The sequence below is a fragment of the Sinohyriopsis cumingii genome, chromosome 1 (assembly GCF_028554795.1).
Source record: "Sinohyriopsis cumingii isolate HCF-2022 chromosome 1, ASM2855479v2, whole genome shotgun sequence".
NCBI lineage: Eukaryota > Metazoa > Mollusca > Bivalvia > Unionida > Unionidae > Sinohyriopsis > Sinohyriopsis cumingii.
The window spans coordinates 89,531,246-89,555,090 of NC_142961.1; the positions used below are offsets into that span (position 1 = coordinate 89,531,246).

The window sequence follows — 23,845 nt, forward strand, 5'->3', positions numbered from 1 at the left end:
GTTCCAACCCAGAAATGCTGAACCTGTTTGCTTGGTTCATATAAAGAAACTATCTGACAGAAACACTTGCCTTATAGGAATCTGCTTCAGCTGGATGTGCAGGAGTGATATGTTTTACTTCCCACCAAGTCCCTTCATGGATCTGTGATATACTGTGCCCATATCTCAAATAAGTCTCAGAGCAACTTTACATATGTTAGGAGACTGGAGCCAGGGCCTTCTTCATGGTAAGGGGATGTAACTCACTTCACATTTAATCTGTTCATGTAACAATATTATGATCAGTATATGTTATTGTACACAAAACAAGTTTTGGAATAAGCTGTGTTTCTCCAATTATACTTACCTGATCTTCATGTAGACACCCTCTCCCATGCCCTTCCCATAGTTACATCTCTGGAAGATCACTTTGTCCAAGGAAACACTTCAGTTGTCTGACTTTCTCTGTAACCACATGATGGTTGAGTGCTTTTGTTGAAACAAGTCAAAAGAGGTGGTTAATATCTTTTTCTGTTTAGGGGAATGATTTCTAACATATTATGATTGGAAGCATCACAGAAAAAACATTTTATTCCAAATATTTGTCTCTAAATTAATTGTTTATAACAACCACAAAATCCATTATATTGGTATCCCACAAGAAAGTGATTTCACATTTTTACGATAAGCTTACCAAAGTTTTTCAAGTAAACTAGTTTTTTTCAGAAGTATTTGAAGCAAGGTAAAAATAAAAATTCTTGTAATGGCAAACTTAATTACTTAAAGACATATATCTTTTCATTCCTTGACAGCATTTTACTCATGTTCAACTTGAATTTAAATTTCAATAATGAGTTAATTTAATGCCATCTACACCACATATGACATTTTCCAATTCTTTTATTTACCTCCCACCATTCTTTATTAATTTTATTGTATACGTCTTGGACTCTTTGGTAGTTAACAAGACCCCATATTTTAAAAACTTTTAATGTATACATTGTGGGACTTATTAGTAGTGAACCAGAACCCATATTTTCAATACTTTCTGAGTAATATTCTTATAATATTTTGATGGTATGGTCCCAGGCTAAATATTTCCTTACATTTCAACCATACAGTCATAGGCCCAATATTCTTTCAATGTTTTGACAATATTGTCCTAAGCCCAGTATTCTTTCATTTTGACAGTATCGTCCTAGGCCTATTATTCTTACAACATTTTGACAGTATGGTCCTAAGCCCAATATTCTTATTCTTTGACAATATAGTCAAAAGTTCAAGTAATCTCCCAACATTTGGACAGTATGGTCCTAGGCCCAATATTCTTATGCTTTGACAGTATAGTCAAAAGTTCAAGTAATCTCCCAACATTTGGACAGTATGGTCCTAGGCCCAATATTCTTATTCTTTGACAATATAGTCAAAAGTTCAAGTAATCTCCCAACATTTGGACAGTATGGTCCTAGGCCCAATATTCTTATGCTTTGACAGTATAGTCAAAAGTTCAAGTAATCTCCCAACATTTGGACAGTATGGTCCTAGGCCCAATATTCTTATTCTTTGACAATATAGTCAAAAGTTCAAGTAATCTCCCAACATTTGGACAGTATGGTCCTAGGCCCAATATTCTTATGCTTTGACAGTATAGTCAAAAGTTCAAGTAATCTCCCAACATTTGGACAGTATGGTCCTAGGCCCAATATTCTTATTCTTTGACAATATAGTCAAAAGTTCAAGTAATCTCCCAACATTTGGACAGTATGGTCCTAGGCCCAATATTCTTATGCTTTGACAGTATAGTCAAAAGTTCAAGTAATCTCCCAACATTTTCGACAGTATGGTCCTAGGCCCAGTATTCTTATGCTTTGACAGTATAGTCAAAAGTTCAAGTAATCTCCCAACATTTGGACAGTATGGTCCTAGGCCCAATATTCTTATTCTTTGACAATATAGTCAAAAGTTCAAGTAATCTCCCAACATTTGGACAGTATGGTCCTAGGCCCAATATTCTTATTCTTTGACAATATAGTCAAAAGTTCAAGTAATCTCCCAACATTTGGACAGTATGGTCCTAAGCCCAATATTCTTATTCTTTGACAGTATAGTCAAAAGTTCAAGTAATCTCCCAACATTTGGACAGTATGGTCCTAGGCCCAATATTCTTATTCTTTGACACTATAGTCAAAAGTTCAAGTAATCTCCCAACATTTGGACAGTATGGTCCTAGGCCCAATATTCTTATTCTTTGACAATATAGTCAAAAGTTCAAGTAATCTCCCAACATTTGGACAGTATGGTCCTAGGCCCAATATTCTTATGCTTTGACAGTATAGTCAAAAGTTCAAGTAATCTCCCAACATTTGGACAGTATGGTCCTAGGCCCAATATTCTTATTCTTTGACAATATAGTCAAAAGTTCAAGTAATCTCCCAACATTTGGACAGTATGGTCCTAGGCCCAATATTCTTATGCTTTGACAGTATAGTCAAAAGTTCAAGTAATCTCCCAACATTTTCGACAGTATGGTCCTAGGCCCAGTATTCTTATGCTTTGACAGTATAGTCAAAAGTTCAAGTAATCTCCCAACATTAGGACAGTATGGTCCTAGGCCCAATATTCTTATTCTTTGACAATATAGTCAAAAGTTCAAGTAATCTCCCAACATTTTGACAGTATGGTCCTAAGCCCAATATTTTTATGCTTTGACAGTATAGTCAAAAGTTCAAGTAATCTCCCAACATTTGGACAGTATGGTCCTAGGCCCAATATTCTTATTCTTTGACAATATAGTCAAAAGTTCAAGTAATCTCCCAACATTTGGACAGTATGGTCCTAGGCCCAATATTCTTATTCTTTGACAATATAGTCAAAAGTTCAAGTAATCTCCCAACATTTGGACAGTATGGTCCTAGGCCCAATATTCTTATTCTTTGACAATATAGTCAAAAGTTCAAGTAATCTCCCAACATTTGGACAGTATGGTCCTAGGCCCAATATTCTTATTCTTTGACAATATAGTCAAAAGTTCAAGTAATCTCCCAACATTTGGACAGTATGGTCCTAGGCCCAATATTCTTATTCTTTGACAATATAGTCAAAAGTTCAAGTAATCTCCCAACATTTGGACAGTATGGTCCTAGGCCCAATATTCTTATGCTTTGACAGTATAGTCAAAAGTTCAAGTAATCTCCCAACATTTGGACAGTATGGTCCTAGGCCCAATATTCTTATGCTTTGACAGTATAGTCAAAAGTTCAAGTAATCTCCCAACATTTGGACAGTATGGTCCTAGGCCCAATATTCTTATGCTTTGACAGTATAGTCAAAAGTTCAAGTAATCTCCCAACATTTGGACAGTACTGACCCAGGTACAGTACTCTAACAACATCTTGACAATATGGTCCCAGTTCCAGCATTCTAATATCATTTTCACAATATAGTCCCAAGTCCAGTAATCTAACAATATTTTGACAATATGGTCCCAGGAACAATATTTATTCAGCATTTTGACAATATGATCCCAGGCACAATATTTATAGAACATTCTTACAATATGGTCCCAGGTCCAGTATTATTACATTTTGACAGTATGGTCCCATGTTAAATATTGTCAAAGCATTTTGACAATATGGTCCCAGGTCCAGGATTTTTATAACATTTTGACAGTATGGTTCCAGGCTCAATATTTTTCTTGCATTGTGACAATATTGTCCCAGGTCCAATATTCTTACAATAATTTGACAGTATGATCCCAAGACCCAATATTGTTACAACATTTTAACAATATTTTCAAAGGCCCAATAATCTTTCCTACATTTTGACAATGTGGTTACAGGCTGAATATTCTTGCAACATTTTGACAATATGGTCCAAGGACCAATATTCTTAAAAGATTTTGACAATATGATCCCAAGCACAATATTCTTAAAACATTTTGATAATATTGTCCCAGGCCTGGTATTCTTAGAACATTTTGACAATATGGTCCCAGGTGTAATATTTTAACAATATGGTCCTAGGTGAAATATTTTGACAATATGGTCCCAGGTGAAATATTTTGACAACATTTGGAGCAAGAAGTTCAAGCTCAGTGTTTTGAACATTGTGATATTCTGTAAAGTTTGATTAGAATACATTTAAAAATGATAGAACTTGCAGAATTTTCATAGGTTCTTGTTTGAACATGCTAAATTTAAATGATTTAGATGTATTCAAAGTACAAAAAACTCTTACTACAATGACTAAGTTTATTTTTGGTCATTTGGTCTTAGGAACGAATCTGTTGTTGTAAAGACCATGCATTCAGTTACGAGGAGTTACCATTCCCATCCTGACATGGTCATCATGTATAAATGAAAAGAATGAGCCAGAAATATAAATCTGTACTTAATACTAAATATTATTTTAATAATATTTGAAATAATGTACATATTTAAAAATAATTTTTAGAGAAATAAAATGTTTACATACAATTATCTGAGATATTCCTGGTACAAAAGAAAGTCAAGCAATGACAGTGTCTTGAAAAGAAATGTAAATAAGTGAAAAATATGCATGTTTGTTAATGAGAAATTCTTGTCAGAGTCAGAAACTTAATATCCCTTTTAAAGATCATTTTCATTATTCAACACATTGTGTCCCATCTGTTTTTTGACAGGACCTAAACATTTCATGAATGTCCTTGTAATGAGAGTTGACTATCAGCATATCTGATTTTAAAATCTAGAGCAATGAGCCTTAGCTTGGATTTTTTTTTTTCATCAATACAAGTGTATGGTTAGAAGAAGAAAATATTAGTGTTTAATTTTGTTTTTAAGCTGGAGTTAGCAGAGCTTGACAAGAAACGATCTGCCTTAAAGAGCAGCTATGAGCCCTCAGACCTGACAGACTACATCTACATCAGTGATGAAGACGTAGATAACTAGACACAAACACTTGAACAGAAAGATTGACTCCAACCGTGAGCATCAAAAATTTAATCAGCATGGATGGCATCCAGCATTACAAAGGCTTTTTTCAGTGAGGAAGCCAGTCAGGAAAAAAAATACAAATGCCGTGCCTTTTAATTGTTGGTGAGGAATAATTGAAAATGGAAAAAATTATTTCCACCCCAACCCACCACCCAAAAAATCAAGAATGGTGTAAAGTGCAACTAAAGACATACTGAACAAATAGGAGAATGGCATGACAAGATTGGTAATAATATTTGTGTATGGAGGCAAATAATATCTGTTTGTACATGGTATGAATGATAAATAATTCCAGAATGCTTGGCATTTACTCATAGTAATTAAACAACATTGTAAAAGAAGTGTAGTTTTGACAGTGTGGTGCTGTAAATAAGACATGTTGTTGAGCATGGAGAAAGGAGGCGCCTCTACTGTCATTTGCCTTAAATAATCATACATAAATAGGCCTGTACAACCTTTGTTTTAAGAACAAGTGACTTAAAAACAGGATCAGAGAGTGAGGTACAAGTACTAAGGCTTGCAAATGGCAGTGGCAACATCATATCAGAAATTTAGATTTATTGTTGATATCTTTATAAGTTATGTAGGGTTGCTGATCACTAGGCTTGCAGGCAAGAAATTGCATTGCACATTTGCAACTAGTCATAGTATTGAAAACGCTCATGCTATGCCTTAATAGTGTCTTGATCAAACTTGTTATCTAGTATCTGTGGCTTCAGCAGATACTTTAATATTGCCTTGATAAACCTTGTTATCTAGTGTCAGTGGCTTTAACAAATACTTTTATATTGTCTTGATAAAACTTATTATCTTGTATTTGTGATTACAGCAGATGTTTTAATATTGCCTTCATAAACCTTGTTATCTAGTGTCTGTGGCTTCAACAAAAACTTTAATTTTGCCTTGATAAAACTTAGTATTCAGTGTCTGTGATTACAGTAGATGTTTTAATATTGCCTTCATAAACCTTGTTATCTAGAGTCTGGCTTCAGCAGATACTTTTATATTCCCTTGATAAACCTTATTATCTAGTATTTGTGATTACAGCAGATGCTTTAATATTGCCTTCATAAACCTTGTTATCTAGTGTCTGTGGCTTCAGCAGATACTTTTATATTGCCTTCATAAACCTTGTTATTGCCTTGATAAAACTTATTATTCAGTGTCTGTGAATACAGATGTTTTAATATTGCCTTCATAAACCTTGTTATCTAGTATCTGTGGCTTCAGCAGATACTTTTATATTGCCTTGATAAAACTTATTTGGTGTCTGTGATTACAGCAGATGTTTTAATATTGTCTTCATAAACCTTGTTATCTAGTATCTGTGGCTTCAGCAGATACTTTTATATTGCCTTGATAAACCTTGTTATCTAGTGTCTGTGCTTCAACAAATACTTTAATTTTGCCTTGATAAAACTTATTCGGTGTCTGATTACAGCAGATGTTTTAATATTGTCTTCATAAACCTTGTTATCTAGTATATGTGGCTTCAGCAGATACTTTTATATTGCCTTGATAAACCTTATTATCTAGTCTTTGTGATTACAGCAGATGTTTTAATATTGCCTTCATAAACCTTGTTATCTAGTGTCTGTGGCTTCAACAAATACTTTAATTTTGCCTTGATAAAACTTATTTGGTGTCTGTGATTACAGCAGATGTTTTAATATTGCCTTCATAAACCTTGTTATCTAGTATCTGTGGCTTCAGCAGATACTTTTATATTGCCTTGATAAACTTTGTTATCAAGTGTCTGTGACAACAACAATTATTAACAGCAATTTTTGTGTACTTTTTTCATTAGTACAAGATCCAAATTCCTAATAAAGACAATAATAACAAAATATAAAAGTCTGAACTTCAGATAGTACTATTTTTCACATTCCACCATGTATATGCTCATGTTTTCCAATGTAGAACAACACTGAGAAATATATCACTCTTTCATTATGTCACTGCTGTCTTTCATCACATGACCTTCTGCAGCAAACATAGTGTGCACAGACAGGGAAAACTCAGATTTATCGCTCAAATACATTCCACAATGACATTATGGCTGAGAATAGCTCCACTACCTCTCTAATACAACATTTCCCAAGGACAAAAATTGTGTCTTTCTTGTTTGTTTACCATGTAGGCAAATGGACAAAACTTTTACCCATTACATCGCTTTTGCCTCCATTAAGTTTAGGCTCTCAATCTGCACAAGTAACATCAATACAGTAGATGAAAGAGGCACGTATGAAGAGTATGACACAAATTAAATTTTAGTATTTTACTGAAAGGTACATACTCTTAGAAATTAAACTTGCTCTGGGTATCAGCTGGATGAGGTTTGGGGCTAAGCTTTCCCTCCAACTGTTCTAATTCTAAGAATCATTCAGAAAGTCAGGGACCAGAATTACAAAGTCATTCTGGGAACCCCACTCAGATAGGACAAGTCTTGGGTGAACAATCAGCTTGAAATGGCAATAGACATCCCCAAGAAGATCTCATCAAAATTCATTCTGCTCCAAACAACCCTGCTCTCAGGTTTCATCTCTGCAAAGAAAGGCTTTGTTACCTCTGGATTTTGTCAGGGTAGCCTTGCATAGGAAGAAGTTTCAACCTTCAGTCATAAAGAGAATCTCATGAGCTAGAAGGCCTTCCACTTTGAAAATCTATGAAGGGAAGTGGTTGGTATTCAGGGAGTCCTGCAAAGATGACATTGTCTGTTTGAGAGATGGCAAACTTTTTTCTGGCCTTTTGAGGAGGAACAACTAGCTCCAGTTACAATCTGTGGATAATACTCAATGACTATTAAAACATTCAGCATCATGATAATACTCGATGACTATTGAAACATTCAGGCATCATGATAGAGTGAATATAGGTCCAGACAATAATTTGTTATACTTGATGACAATCTTTGACTTGAATAGGCCTAAATTACTCACCCTTTTTCATGGGTCTTGATTTGACTCAAGTCATAGGAGCATAGCTGCCAACCCTCATGATTTTGGCATGAATTTCATGACTTTCTACAATGATTCACAGATTCACGCCACATGCAAAAAATCACAAATTCCCCAATTCTCAGTTATTTAAACTTTACCATTAAGTGCTAGTCATGATATCTGCAGTTGCTGTTAGTCGCGATATTAGTAGAACTGTAGCCGATTCATACAGTTGGACCTGTAGCAAGTATTTTAGCATAATTTAATCTATATATATGAGTAGTTTTACAAATGCTTTTGAAAGAAACCAAGGCCAAACTGGAACTTTTCTCCGGGTATGCACTGCCAACACTGATTTGAATTACCGTTTGGCATTGCATCTTGAAAACATCTTCACCACCAAGGAAAAAGAAATGTGTTGCACAGAAAGTGAAGTTTAGTTTGGAATATACAAAAAATTGGTCATGCATTCAGACATCAGATACCGATATACATCATGTGTTTTGCACACAGTGTGCCACAAATTTTAGCATCGGGCAAGGTGGCAGAGACGATGTGAGGAAGCACATTGTTAACAAAAAGCACATAGAGGTTGCGAAACTACATGAAGACAGCTTTTTTGAGTGTTGGAATTTTTTAGATTGAAAGATTAGCATATATCATAATTTGCTTGAGTTCACAGTTTTCCGTGCATGCGCCGACACCACTAATCATTCACCGTTTGACATTTCATCTTTTGGATTAATACCATTTCTTAATTAAGCTACACTGCAGTTAAAGAAATTTCACCTCCAAGGAAAAAGATTTGTATTCCACAAAAAGTGAAGTATAGATTGGAGTACACGAAAATTTGGCCTAGCATTCAGCCATCAAACATCGATGTACAACATGCTTTTCACACAGTAGTGTGCCGCAGATTTTACAATTGGGAATGTGCACAAAGGCTGGTATTGTTGCTTACAATTTACCTGTCATACATGTACCATATAGTAATATTATTATATAAATTGTAAGCAACGATACGAGCCCTTGTGCACACTGCTATAGCACCCCCAGCAGATTTCAGTTTTTGAGTGCTTTAAGCCACCTACTCAAGTCCAGCATGCAACCAATGCTGAAACATTGTTAGCTTTCTTGTTGAACATAAGCAGTCTTTCTCAGTTGGAGATCAGCAACAGTAACAGTAAAAGATTATTTCCTCTTGTGAGGAAAAATAAGATAAACTTTAGTGCCTCCTTAGGTGCTGAAAATTTGTAACAATTTTAGTCACCAAGATATACCAGCAGGCAAGAAGCCTCAACTGTTTTGAAAACAAATGTACCATAATCTGATTGAGGAAGTTCAAGACTGCCACAGCAATATATCATGACAAATAGTGTAAAGTTTTTGTATATCAGTAAATTTGGCTGCAAATAAAGTAGTACGTGTAATCAGTGTAAATAATAAGTTAGTTTTATTTTGGGATTTTTATATAATGCTGCAGTACTGACCATTGAAGTGGATGGAGTTAGTGTCATATAATTTTTCACTAATTGTATTCAAAATTCACTAATTGTTATCCCACTTTTCACTAATTGTGAGTCTGGAGGGTTGGCAGCTCTGTAGGAAACTGAACCCTTTGCCAGAGCCTTTTTGAAGTTGCTATCTCACAAGACATGATTTCTGATAGTGCTAGCGTAGCAGACAGGGTAAGTGAGTTGTACACCCTTTCAATGGACCTGAACTATCTTCAGTTCAGATTGGATAGTTCCTTGGTGTTAACAGTGCAACCAAACATCATTGTAAAAAAAAAACAGTTGCCATCTGGAGGGGGGAGCTTTCAAAAGGTAATTTTCCAAGTTCTCTCCTCTACTGATGCGTTGAGAGAGGCAGCTATGAAATAGAGTCCATGCTTTCAAATTTTGTATGAAACACATTGAGCTGTGGGCTCCGAAAATTTTTAGCTGCTCAGAAATGCTGGAAAAGACAATATAAACCCTCAAGATTAGACCTCCTCACTGCAGTGAGTAATATGCTTGGTGTATTCTGAATTATCACGGGACCAGGTACACCTCATGAGAATTGCTGCTTATGTGATTAAAACAATCTGAGTCTCACATTCAAATGCAGTCTTTCGACTTGTTCTATGACAGTAGCTATTGAATGACCTTCAACTGTTAACTTTCTCAGTCTATTAGTCTTTGAGTTTGGTGGATCAAGTCCCTTTTCAGGTTGAAACAACCTCCTCATGGACATGGGTTAAGCACATTCACTTTATTTACCAAGTTATTTTTGCTCCATAAGGGAAAAATGTTCTTTTCTTCTTATCCGAGTGTTGAGGTCATGGGTCAAATGACCATCATTTGTGCTACTATCATGTTAGAAGAACAGTTTATTCTTCTCATAATGAATTCAGACATTCTTCCTGCGAAGTAGGCCATTGGTAGTTTTTGGATGCTCAAGCATTTCATCATCCTCTTATCCAATTGCCCTAACATTAATGTGATTGTATAACTTATTCCTAGGCATATATTTTAGTGAATTATATTTTTATGACAATATATTTACCCAGACTCATTACTAGCAATCCCTTCCATTCTGCACCCCCCCCCCCCCCAGCAAGCATCTTGTTTGATGTATCATTTAGATTAAGCTGTCACAACCTAGCATGGGCAAGAATTTCTTTAATTTGTTTATATATTCACCATGAAAGATGAAATTTTTGTCCTTCTGGAATTGCTGGATTCAGTATAAAGCTATATTCCTAACATTAATGTGGTTAGATAGGTATTCTCAGTGGAACATAACTTGCACACAAAAAAATTGCTTTCTATCATCATTTGAGCAATCTTTTCACAATAATCAAGATAAACATTTTTTGGAATTCATATATTGCCTATGATAAACAGTGGTTGAAATTACCATCTATACTCACTTATAAGTCGAGTCAAACTACAAACAACAAAGATCTTCATCTGCCATAACATAATGTGTCTGCAGATCAGGATCTATGTTGTTTGTTCTACTGATTACTCCAAACAAACTGCACAGACATAGATCTGCTGGTGCATTATGCAACAGCAGATCTGGGTCTGTGCAGTTTGCAGTTGGTTCATCTTATAAGTGAGTATCGATGGTAGTGTCCTGCAAATAGGGCGTTTTTCCCTCATCATCCTAGCAAAATGCAAATGTCTCTGTAATCCAGTTATGAGTCAGAAAACCCCTTGTTGTTATTGTTACTTTCAAAACTTTATATTATCAAGATTATTAATCAAAGGAAGATCAATTCTAGATCAAAGCTGAAGCAAGGATTATATCATTAATTTTTGTCTGCTTGATTAATCTTTGGGATAAGAATTTATTTTTTTACCTGTTCACATTTGTATCATTATGGAAGTTGTCTTTAGTACACAAGTCAGGAAGTCATGTTAGCATCAGACTCCTAGTCCAAGGGTCGCGGGTTCGATACCAGCCCAAACTCATTTATTAAGAAGTACAGCATTATATTTGTGTAGCCATTAGTGCATTATTTGTTCAAGCATTTTCTGTGGATATGAATCTACTTCAGGATAGATTAAAATTGTTTAAATGAAATTTCTCAAGAGTATGTTTTTTACAGAAGTTTTCTGTGTACAGAAATTATATTTGAGAAACAAAAATATTTGACTTAGCATACCAAGTACAGTAACTTGTAAATTCATAAACTATGATAATCTGATATTGATACATTTCAAAAGCAAATTACAAGCAACAGATATCTTGAATGTTTTTTCTCCTTTATATTAAATTTAAATTTATTGTTGTACCAGAGTCATTTGAAAATATTAAAAAGCATGCATATGTAACAATCAGCTTTTCACAACAGTTACAAGCATAAAAGAAATCACTGGATAAATGTTAAAAGTGTTTCTAATCATTTAGTGGTAATCCAGATAAGTAACAATTATAGTAGAAATGTTTGAAAAATTATTATGTAATGTTTATGAGAGCTGTGCAATCATTTGTTGTTTTATGTTGTAATATTATTGTTTCCCGTTGTTATCAGAATTATATGTATACCTTTTCATATTATTTTTGTGTGCAGTGTTTTAAACATAGCCAGAAATGGAGGTGTCAAAAGATAGCAAAGCTAATCAGCACATATTTATACAGGAAAAAGATTTTTGTACTTCAAAATATGCCAGATGGTTGTACTAAGAACTGATGAACACAAACCAAGTGGTTGATAGTCACATTCTTTTCTTTGAGGTGGTAATGATTTGCTATACTTCTAAGGATGTATGCTCACATCCAGTTTGATGACTGTACAAGGAAAATTGTCCTAAGGATGCATGAATATATGTATATCAAGGATCACGATTTTATAGTCAGACTTAGAAACTCACATGAACTTGAAAAGTTTCTCATGATCATTTGAGCATGAAAAGCACATCTTGGCAGCCTAATTTTGGTATGTTACTTACCATCTTGACCATATAAGCAACAGTGTCCAAGAAACTAATGTAAACATGTCCAAGAATCATACATGACCAATGGGGTGCAATAAATAGGCCACAGTGATGGTGGTGTAGCATGCCTCAGGTTGTATGCATCTATAAAATTTCATGACTGTACAATTAATAGTGACCATAAAACTGAGCTGAAAATTAAATATGTCATCATGATCAGTGGCATGTGAAAAGTAGGTCACAGTGGCCTATTTTGGTATGGTAGCTTTGTGGATGCATGCACAGATCTATTTTCATGACTGTTCCAATAATGTCATCGCAAAAGCTGACATAAAGCATGAAGTATACATGTACATTGTGTTGTTGAATTTTGAGAGGAGTACTTTGGGACATAAAGCATAAAGTATACATGTACATTGTGTTGTTGAATTTTGAGAGGAGTACTTTGGGACATAAAGCATGAAGTATACATGTACATTGTGTTGTTGAATTTTGAGAGGAGTACTTTGGGACATAAAGCATGAAGTATACATGTACATTGTGTTGTTGAATTTTGAGAGGAGTACTTTGGGACATAAAGCATGAAGTATACATGTACATTGTGTTGTTGAATTTTGAGAGGAGTACTTTGGGACATAAAGCATGAAGTATACATGTACATTGTGTTGTTGAATTTTGAGAGGAGTACTTTGGGACATAAAGCATGAAGTATACATGTACATTGTGTTGTTGAATTTTGAGAGGAGTACTTTGGGACATAAAGCATGAAGTATACATGTACATTGTGTTGTTGAATTTTGAGAGGAGTACTTTGGGACATAAAGCATGAAGTATACATGTACATTGTGTTGTTGAATTTTGAGAGGAGTACTTTGGGACATAAAGCATGAAGTATACATGTACATTGTGTTGTTGAATTTTGAGAGGAGTACTTTGGGACATAAAGCATGAAGTATACATGTACATTGTGTTGTTGAATTTTGAGAGGAGTACTTTGGGAAGTTTGGTAATACTCATCATAACCTTACTCATTTCACTTTTAGTATTGATGTACAATACTACTTTTTACTTATTTTTATCTTGTTTTTTATCAAAAGCCAATTTTTTCTTTGTTTATGTCCTTATGTACATAGGTTGATATACATTATGTAGTAACACTTGCATAGTTAATCTTGTTCAAAACTTTCTCTTGTGTTTTCAGTTCTGTACAAAATATTAGGCTACTTCAGTGGTCATTTCGTTTTCTTGAAAACTTTCTGGCACCCATAGGGATCCCGCCCATTTTTATGTCCCATTACGACAGTGGTACGGGAACATAGTGCTATCCTTGTCTGTTCATCCATCCATCCATCACAAATTTGTTTAGGTAGGAGCTCATTCAAGACACTGTGGATGGGCATCTGCATTTCATGAACACTCATCTGGTTTTATTATAAATGTTTTATACATCACTGTGGGTCAAGTGTTTCACTATGTTAGGGCTATACAACTCTCATCTATGAACAGTGCTTTACATGAACTTCACAGCACACTGTATTAAATTGGGCAATTTTGGTTGGCCCAACTTTAGCAGCAGGTCAACAGAGTGATCTGTCCACCCACACACACTATATTAAATTGGGATATTCTGAACTTAAGTTTTTTTTTTTCAAGTGTAACTTAACAGAAGCATGAGATATTAATCTGCACACTCCTACTTAGTGTATTAAATTGGACCATTCCTAAATGCTGCATTAAATTGGACCATTCACACATACACCACTCCCTCAATAACTTGTGCCCTGATAACTTATGTACCCACTTATAACGCAGGGTCAGGCATGGATCCCATTTTTTAAACCAGAAATTACCCCAAATTCTGATCCCTATTTGTTGAACCTGAAGAAAATTCTGATCAAAATTGGTAACGGAAACTTTGATGAATCGCTCATTTTATCGTCAAAAACGGTAGAAAGGACCAGGAAATTTTATTCTGCACTATGAAACATCAAATTTAAAAATAGGTTATACAATTTTTTACGTTTTCTTTCAAAATGGCATTCCTTGTACACCGCATTTAACGATATGTAAGGAAATTTTGATCAATGAAAATGTCACTTATGCCGAGTGGAGGCAGTACTTTAATAAATAAATACAAATTAAATAATATTTTTATCAACCGAAATTTGTGTTCTAGTTCTATCTTTTAGTTTCTTTTAAGTGTAATCGCATAAATGCAATGTGTCCTCTTGTAATTAACTGTAAAATGCGTCAATCTACTGTAACAGCTATGTCCGCGAGTGTTTCTCTGAGAACCTAATTAAGTGCCAACCGTGTTTTCATAACTGACTTTGGGAATTTTTGTTGTATTTTTGCACTGAATTAAAAGCTGGCCTCCTTTGTATTATAACGTTAATTATGTCTTTTGAATCATGTAAAGGAGGTGGAATAAAGGAAAAGTTAAAAGGCATGAAAAAATCCTACAAACTTAAAATCTAGCAGCTCTGGTCGTATGTCGGGTGAACTCACTTCATTGGATCAATTGAACACTTATAAATGTTATTGTGTATGTAACATAAACTACCTTAAATTAACAGACTCTTTCGTAACTGTGATCAAAGATAACAAGGCAGCCAAGTGAAATGAATACTTTGTAAAATAAAGAGCTTGATTTCACAGATACGGACCATTGTGGGCAAGCGAGTTTCAGAGAATTCTTGAACTGGCACTTAGAGATATCCTCAAGGATGATAAGAAGTTTCATTATAACATCCAATGAAATCACGACATCAATATTGTACTAATTGAACAATAAAAAAATTGTCTCATGAAATAAATGTTGTGTGTTTTTAAGAAAAGGAATCTTGTTTGGTGGTGTATCAACAGTTAGTCTAGTTCCCTGCTCTGTGGACTCCTGATTTGGCAGGATAAAATTAAACACCACTATGGGAACCAGACTCATCAAGAAAACAAAAAGCAGTGACGAAATACACAGATTTTTCGTGTGATAGTTGTTGAAACAATCTTTCATATGTTGGACACTTTGAAAATAAAATTTATTTAAACAGAATAACGAACAACTTCATTAGAAAAAGCATGTTATTAAAAATTATTATTGACTTGATTGTAAAATAGGGATTCAGTAGATAAACAGTCCAGTTCCCTAATGCTGCTCTCCCCCCCCCCCCCATGGTTTTCTCAATGTCAAAGCTATTTTTCTCTCTCAAATTTTGGAGGTCCCTTGGTAACTCATGCCTCACTAATAGTGTGGTCTATGTTTGTGGACCCCATTGTGCGCATGTTATCGAGGAAGAGGTGTACTGTATTAAATTGGACCATTCCTACATACATGTACTGAATTAAATTGGACCATTCTTCGAATCTCACTTAGCAGCAGTTTAACATAAAAATTGGTCCATTCCACACTCTGTATTAAACTGGGCCATTCCCACAACTGTTTTAAACTGAGCCATTCCCACACACTGTATTAAATTGGGCCCTTCTCACACAATTAAATTGGGCCATTCACACACACACTATTAAAATGGGCCTTTCCCATACACTGTATTAAATTGGGCCTTTCTCACACAATTGGGCCATTCACACAATGTATTAAACTGGGCCTTTCCCATACACTGTATTAAATTGGGCCTTTCTCACACAATTGGGCCATTCACACAATGTATTAAATTGGGCCTTTCCCATAAACTATTAAATTGGGCCATTCCCACACACTGTATTAAATTGGGCCTTTCCTACACTGTACTAATTTGGGCCATTCTGACCTCCAGTTATTTGTTTGGGCCAACTTAGCAGTTCAGCAAATCAATCTGTCTGTCCACACCCTTGATTAACATTAAAGTTGTCCATATTAAACTAAATGTTAAAATCTTTTATTGTCTGACTAGATATTAAGGAGGGCATCTCTTGTTTATTAGTCTGTCTATCCTATTTTATTCCCACATGTTTTTATTTAGTTTCATCAAACATTTCATATAAACTTCGGGGTATGCTACTTTGTATTGACAAAATTTCAGATCAATTTTGATCCTCAGCATTCTTTAGTTATGGAAATATAGCTTCTGGTTGTCAGAGAAGCTATATTTTGTTTCCTTTAAATAATTCTGTTCATTTCCATTGAACTGAAACAGATTTGGATTGTGCATCTATTTATTGACATTATGTCACATGATGAGCACTCTGTGCCCTTATTTGATGAAGCTATGACCTAACCATGAACCATACTGGCTTTATTTATTGAAAAGATCCTGGGTGACTTTAATGGCCAGGATATAGTGTCATTTAGTGGAGTTATGGCCCCTGGTCATACTCACTTTTACTAAATGTGAACTCAAGTTCTTTTAATACCCACTGTGATCATTCAACAGACATGGTTTCATCTTTTTCTTTTGATTCACTAGAAATCAGTGTGAAACTGTATGTTAACAAGTTCGTGGTAATTATTCTGCATCTTCACAAGAAACCCTAATCTAGTCAAAAATAGTCAAAATACCTCACAATTTAGATTTAGCACTCTTATTCCAAGTTGTTTTAAACTTGTTACTTGCAGTCTTACAGAATTTCTCACATGATAACCCCAGGGATCTAAAGTAATAAATTTGTCACAAACTTGGGCATGACCTTATCATTAGACAAGGATATACCAAGTAAATCATTTTTTAAAGGGGGTGTTTATTCAGCAATGGGAAGGGGATTTATCATCAAGCATGGACCATCACTGGATAAATATGGCAGCTTGATGACTTATATTTTCAACCTTTAACATCATGGAGTTAATGCTTGTGTTGAGCATTTAATATCATAAACTGCAGGGATGCAGTATTCTTTTGATTACCGGTATATGGACTCCAAGTTAGAATTGATCCCGATGTCAACACATATGCATTTAATGTGCACCTGGGCTTAGATATCATCAGTTGTAACTTGTATATGTAACTGTCCATCAAACTGACATTATTATTTAGACATGTTTGTACCTATCATCACTTAAGATATCTTTAATTTTTGTATGTGCATCTGTTTATATGGGATGAAATTTTGTAACTGTTGTTACTGGCATTGTTATATTTTATATTTTCAGGACCTTATTGCTCTTGTAAGAGCATTTTATGGTTTACACTTGCCACTAATTTATTTTGCATTCATATGCAAGATTGTTCTCTCTAAAGTTTTCAATAAGATTCACAGGTGTGAAATTTCATCAGGTCAGGTCTGTTGTGTCTTTTACTTACAAATGAATAAAGACTCCTGGGTCAGTCAGTACACAAAGTACTGTAGTCCAAATACCAACTATTGTCAGTAAACAGAATCAGCTACTTTACAGTAAACCCGTTTTTCATATATGCTGCATTCCTGAGAAACCTCACTTACTTCAGTTTGTTTGACTTGAATCCATCCATCGGAAAGGCCAAACCTTCATTGCAATCAAACACATAAAAAATTGTGGTTCCTGCTTGGTAACCCATGCTGTCACTTGCATGAATGCAAATTACATACCTCAAGTGCTTATTATTCTGCCTGGGTGTAAATATTAATTAGCATAAATATGAGATGCGGATTAGTCAGATTTGCTTAAATCAGGAGTTTACTTTATTCTTTTAAGACATCTGCAGTAAAAATGTCCAATTAATTGTTCTCTTTTGTGTCAAATGTAATCTATTGAACATAGTAAATTTTATATATATATTTATTAAGATCTATGTACTAGTCCTTACTGACATAATATTCAGTGTTAACTTGCTGACAATATTCAGTGTTAATTTAAATTTGATTTTAGTTTTAGCATTTTAATATAGTTACAGAAAATGACTTGAAGATTGAACTTTATATTGAAGAAATCCGTGTTTATTTTTGCAGTTGTTTTTGAATAAACAAATTATATTATATCACTGCAGTTTGTTACACATTATTACAAAATACAGTAAATCATCAATTAACCAGATCCATTGGGAAACATAGATTTTGTCAAGATAATTGGTTGTCCAGATGATCGAATGAAAGTATCTGGAAATATTGGTTTGACAGTCATATATTTGTCTGTAACAGTACTTAAGTAAACATTGTTTTTGGGACATTTGATATGTTTTAGAGCAGAAAAAGCAAAAGTATATAAAAGTAATTATTATATGCTCATTTTTGTCTCGTTCACTTTACATTGTCAGAACTGTACAATATTGTATGATATTGCACTCATGTGCACTTCGTATTGCACTCGTGCATGACACATGTGCCCAATAGTGCATTAGGAACTACTTTGTAAACAAATCTTGTACACTTACATAGTAGATACTTTACGTTTTGGTTGATTAAATTTGTTTCTGAATGAACTGAACCAGATGTTTCGTGGACTGCCACATACCAGCTGCTTTGCCACATTCTACATCAATTTTTTTTACACAATGTTTCAGATTTAGGCTAGCACCAGATGCCAGACAGGTCATACAATTTCTGGGTCCCTGCAAATAACATGCAAATGACAAGGCATAAACTCTCTTCTTTTGCTGGTAATAAGAATGGCAAAAATATCCTTGTGGTTTTACATCCTGAATTTCCTCAAAATGTACTTTTTTAGTTCTGCAAATCTGAACTACATGAGCCATGTCATGGGTTCTCAAGCTTGATTACACATTTCGAAATTGTACTGTAATTTCAACTATATTCCAAGTGCAATTACATCTTCTTTACTGCACTCAAAATGAAATAAACATTTTATTCCATAGCATCTTTTAGATAATTGCAATTGAAAGACTTCATATTTTTTCCACATTATGATTTCAAACATTCAATGACAGAAACATGCTTGCAGATGTCAACACGCTATTCCCTCGCTGCTGAAATCCAATGTACTTCATGTAAAATTAACACAGATAAATCCAGTCATTATCACGACATTCAGCAGAATTGACAAAAAATATCAAAATCTATTCATTCCAGACTAAATGGAAATGTTGTTGCAATGCACATTCATTCACAATATGAAGCTAAATCTCAGTCTGAAGTAGACCAAAATGCCATTTTCTTTTGAAAGTTATGTCTAGCACAATTAAGTTCAAATTTATCTGGGTGGAGTTATGTGTGCATTAATAATGCTGTTGTTGTGTACTGATGAATTTGCACTTGTGTATTTAGTTTGGAATACATCATAAATTCAGTTACTTTGTTTCTTGTAGTATATATTTGTTTATATAAATAAGTCTTAGGGAGAATAAGAAATGAGCATATAAAAAAAAGGTTACTGCATTTGTATGGGAAAATATTAACTCGTGTCAGATGGATATTCTGCACTCCCAAGGTCATGCAGTATATCCATCTGAAAAACTCATTCATATTTTCCCATACAAATGCAGTAACCTATAAATATTGTTAGGATACTTTAATACTTCACATATATTAAATCAGATCTCTTTCAGCTGTCCGATATGCAATGATAACACGCAGTTTGTGTAATGAATGGTCACCTTATGTGTGGTTATCAAATCAGATCACTTTCAACTATCCATGATGAAATGAAAACAGGCAGCTTGTGTGATGGATGGTCACCTTGTATGTGATTATCAAATCAGACTTCTTTCAGCTATCCATGATGAAATGAAAACATGCAACAGGCGTGATGGACAGTCACTTTGTGTGGTTATCAAATCAGCTCTCTTTCAGCTATCTGTGATGAAATGATAACATGCAACAGGTGTGATGGATTGTCACTTTATTTCTGGTCTTTTGAACACAAGTTTCAAAGGGTTTCAAACAAGATAAAATCAATTGACAAGGATTGTGTTCACACTTGTGTCAGTAGGTAATTAACTTTTATCACCAATTATGTCATTATATATTGTCATATCAGCATTCACTCAGTAACAATCAGGTATTTTAAAAATTTCTCTTTCCCTCCCAGTCTTCTAATAAATTATTTGTACATTAAAAACATAATTCATTTGTTCATAATACCACTATTACTATAACTATTATAATTGGTCATGTTTGTTTCTGATTTCTCTTGCTTCAAGATCAGCAAATTGGTTTCATTTATGTATTGAAATAAGTGCAAGTTGTGCAGTGCATGGTAGTAGTCGCATTGAGTGGATAATCCAGATGATTGACATTATACTGTATACACCATTCATTTATGCAGGTGAACAAGGTACTTTTGCTGCTCCTGAGAAATGAAGAAAGCTTCAAATTTAATTTTTCTAAGTGTAAAATCAGTAAGTGTCATGGGCAAATAATTTCTTAATTTGAATCAAGGACTTTTGATGGGGACAAATTTTTCAAAAAGTTGATCATACTGTTGTATATCTAAAAGCATTACCAACAATTTTCATTTGTGTTTTAATTCATGGAAATTGTACAAATAAGCAAAAGGAATTAAAACCCCAATGAAATTCTCTGATTCTGCAGTATTCTCATGTCCTTAAAAAATTTGCAACTTTCCTTAAGATAAATTATTAAGCACTGTAGGAATTTAAACAATACCTTTGACTTAATGACAGTACAGTTGAAAGGCAGGTATTCTGTAGAAATGAAACGTGAGCGTCTATCAGTTCCATGCATATATCCACTTTTAGAACCATAGACCTTGCTGACAAAAATTATTTCAGTATGCTGTAGGCAATCCTGTTGACATTCCTTTTCAACTGAAGAAATGCAAACTGCATGCATCTCTTCCTAAAACTTTGACATTGTAAATTCTAATGACCAATGCTATTTCTGGCTAGGTGTGAGTCATTATGTAATCACAGTTGCACCAAACTGTTGGATCATTCAATTTACATATCTTGACAATTTGGTGACTGCCACTGTATAAAACATACAAACTAGGTTGATCAGTCAGCTTTGCTAGGAATTTATCTTGTTTTATTAAAACTTTAAAACAGGAAAAGTGATGCTGTAAACTTAATATAACATAACATACCAGCTGTTTCTATTTTACACGGCTACACTTGTGGTCATTTAATGTATGAAAAGTACTGTTTAAGAGCTGCCCGTTACAACTGCAGCCTGAAATAATTTTTAAAAAAACATATGACAATAAAATGTTATGCCCTTATACCAAAATCAGATCACTCATTCCACTGTAGAGTGAAGATCATGGGCATCAGATCACTCATTCCAATGTAGAGTGAAGATCACAGGCATCAGATCACTCATTTCAATGTAGAGTGAAGATCACAGGCATCAGATCACTCATTCCAATGTAGAGTGAAGATTACAGGCATCAGATCACTCATTCCAATGTAGAGTGAAGATCATAGGCATCAGATCACTCATTCAAATATAGTGAAGATCACAGGCATCAGATCACTCATTTCAGTATAGAGTGAAGATCACAGGCATCAGATCACTCATTCCAATGTAGAGTGATGATCACAGTCATCATAACACTCATTCCAATGTAGAGTGAAGCTCACAGGCATAAGATCACTCATTCCAATGTAGAGTGAAGATCACAGGCATCAGAACACTCATTCCAGAGTAGAGTGAAGAGCATATGCATCATATCACTCATTCCAATGTAGAGTGAAGATCAGATAAATCATATCACTCATTCCAATGTAGAGTGAAGATCACAGGCATCAGATCACACATTCCAATGTAGAGTGAACAGCACAGACATCAGATCATTCATTCTGACATAGAATGAAGATCATAGGCATCATATGACTCATTCCAATATATAGTGAAGATCACAGGCATCAGAACACTCATTCCAATATAGAGTGAAGATCACAGGCATCATATCACTCATTCCAGTGTAGGGTGAAGATCACACGCATCAAAAAACACTCATTCCAATGTAGAGTGAAGATCAGAGGCATCAGAACATTCATTCCAATGTAGAGTGAAGATCATAGGCATCAGATCATTCATTCCAATATAGAGTGAAGATAGTAGACATCATATCATTCATTCCAATAAAGAGTGAAGATCATAGGCATCAGATCACTCATTCCAATGTAGAGTGAAGATCACAGGCATCAGAACACTCATTCCAGTGTAGAGTGAACAGCACAGGCATCAGATCACTCATTCTAATATAGAGTGAAGATCATATGCATCAGATCACTCATTCCAATATAGAGTGAAGATCATAGGCACCAGATCACTCATTCCAGTGTAGGGTGAAGATCACACGCATCAAAAAACACTCATTCCAATGTAGAGTGAAGATCAGAGGCATCAGAACATTCATTCCAATGTAGAGTGAAGATCATAGGCATCAGATCATTCATTCCAATATAGAGTGAAGATAGTAGACATCATATCATTCATTCCAATAAAGAGTGAAGATCATAGGCATCAGATCACTCATTCCAATGTAGAGTGAAGATCACAGGCATCAGAACACTCATTCCAGTGTAGAGTGAACAGCACAGGCATCAGATCACTCATTCTAATATAGAGTGAAGATTGCATGCATCAGATCACTAATTCCAATGTAGAATGAAGATCATAGGCATCAGATCACTCATTCCAGTATAAAGATCACGGGCATCAGATCACTCATTCTAATATAGAGTGAAGATCACAGGCATCAGATCACTCATTCTAATATAGAGTGAAGATCACAGGCATCAGATCACTCATTTCAGTATAGAGTGAAGATCATATGCATCAGCTAAATCATTCCAGTGTAGAGCAAAGATCATAGGCATCAGCTCACTCATTCCAATGTAGAGTGAAGATTACAGGCATCAGATCACTCATTCAAATACAGAGTTAAGTATACAGGCATCAGATCACATTTCTAATGTAGAGTGAAGATCATAGGCATCAGATAATCCATTCCAATGTAGAGTGAAGATCATAGGCATCAGATCACACATTCCAATGTAGAATGAAGACCATTGGCATCAGATCACTTATTCCAATGTAGAGTGAAGATCATAGACATCAGATCTCTCATTCCAATAGAGATTGAAGATCATAGGCATCAGATCACTAATTTCAGTATAGAGTGAAGATCACAGGCATCAGATCACTCATTCCAATGTAGAGTGAAGATCACAGGCATCAGATCACTCATTCCAATGTAGAATGAAGATTACATGCATCAGATCACTCATTCCAATGAGGAGTGAAGAGTATATGCAACATATATCACTCATTCCAATATAAAGTGAAGATTGCATGCATCAGATCACTCATTCCAATGGAGAGTGAAGATCATAGGCATCAGATCACTCATTCCAATATAGAGTGAAGATCACAGGCATCATATCACTCATTCCAATGTAGAGTGAAGATCACAGGCATCATATCACTCATTCCAATGGAGAGTGAAGATCATAGGCATCAGATCACTCATTCCAATATAGAGTGAAGATCACAGGCATCATATCACTCATTCCAATGTAGAGTGAAGATCACAGGCATCATATCACTCATTCCAATGTAGAGTGAAGATCACAGGCATCATATCACTCATTCCAATATAGAGTGAAGATCACATGCATCAGATCACTCATTCCAATCACAACACCTTGAACACAGCGATTTTTCTCATTAATGTAACGCTGATAAATTTGCCAAA

The 23,845-nt window shown here is 34.8% G+C and overlaps 1 protein-coding gene across 1 annotated transcript in view; it reads left to right on the forward strand.

Moving 5' to 3' along the window:
- The window catches only part of LOC149807313 (TBC1 domain family member 2B-like), an 86,967-nt gene extending 68,764 nt beyond the window's left edge, over positions 1 to 18,203 (forward strand). Inside the window, exon 19 of the mRNA XM_089965204.1 lies at positions 4,800 to 18,203. Coding sequence (XP_089821330.1) covers positions 4,800 to 4,907 — 108 coding nt within the window. The 3' untranslated portion in view covers positions 4,908 to 18,203. The remainder of the gene's footprint in view (positions 1 to 4,799) is intronic.
- Positions 18,204 to 23,845: the final 5,642 nt, after the last annotated feature.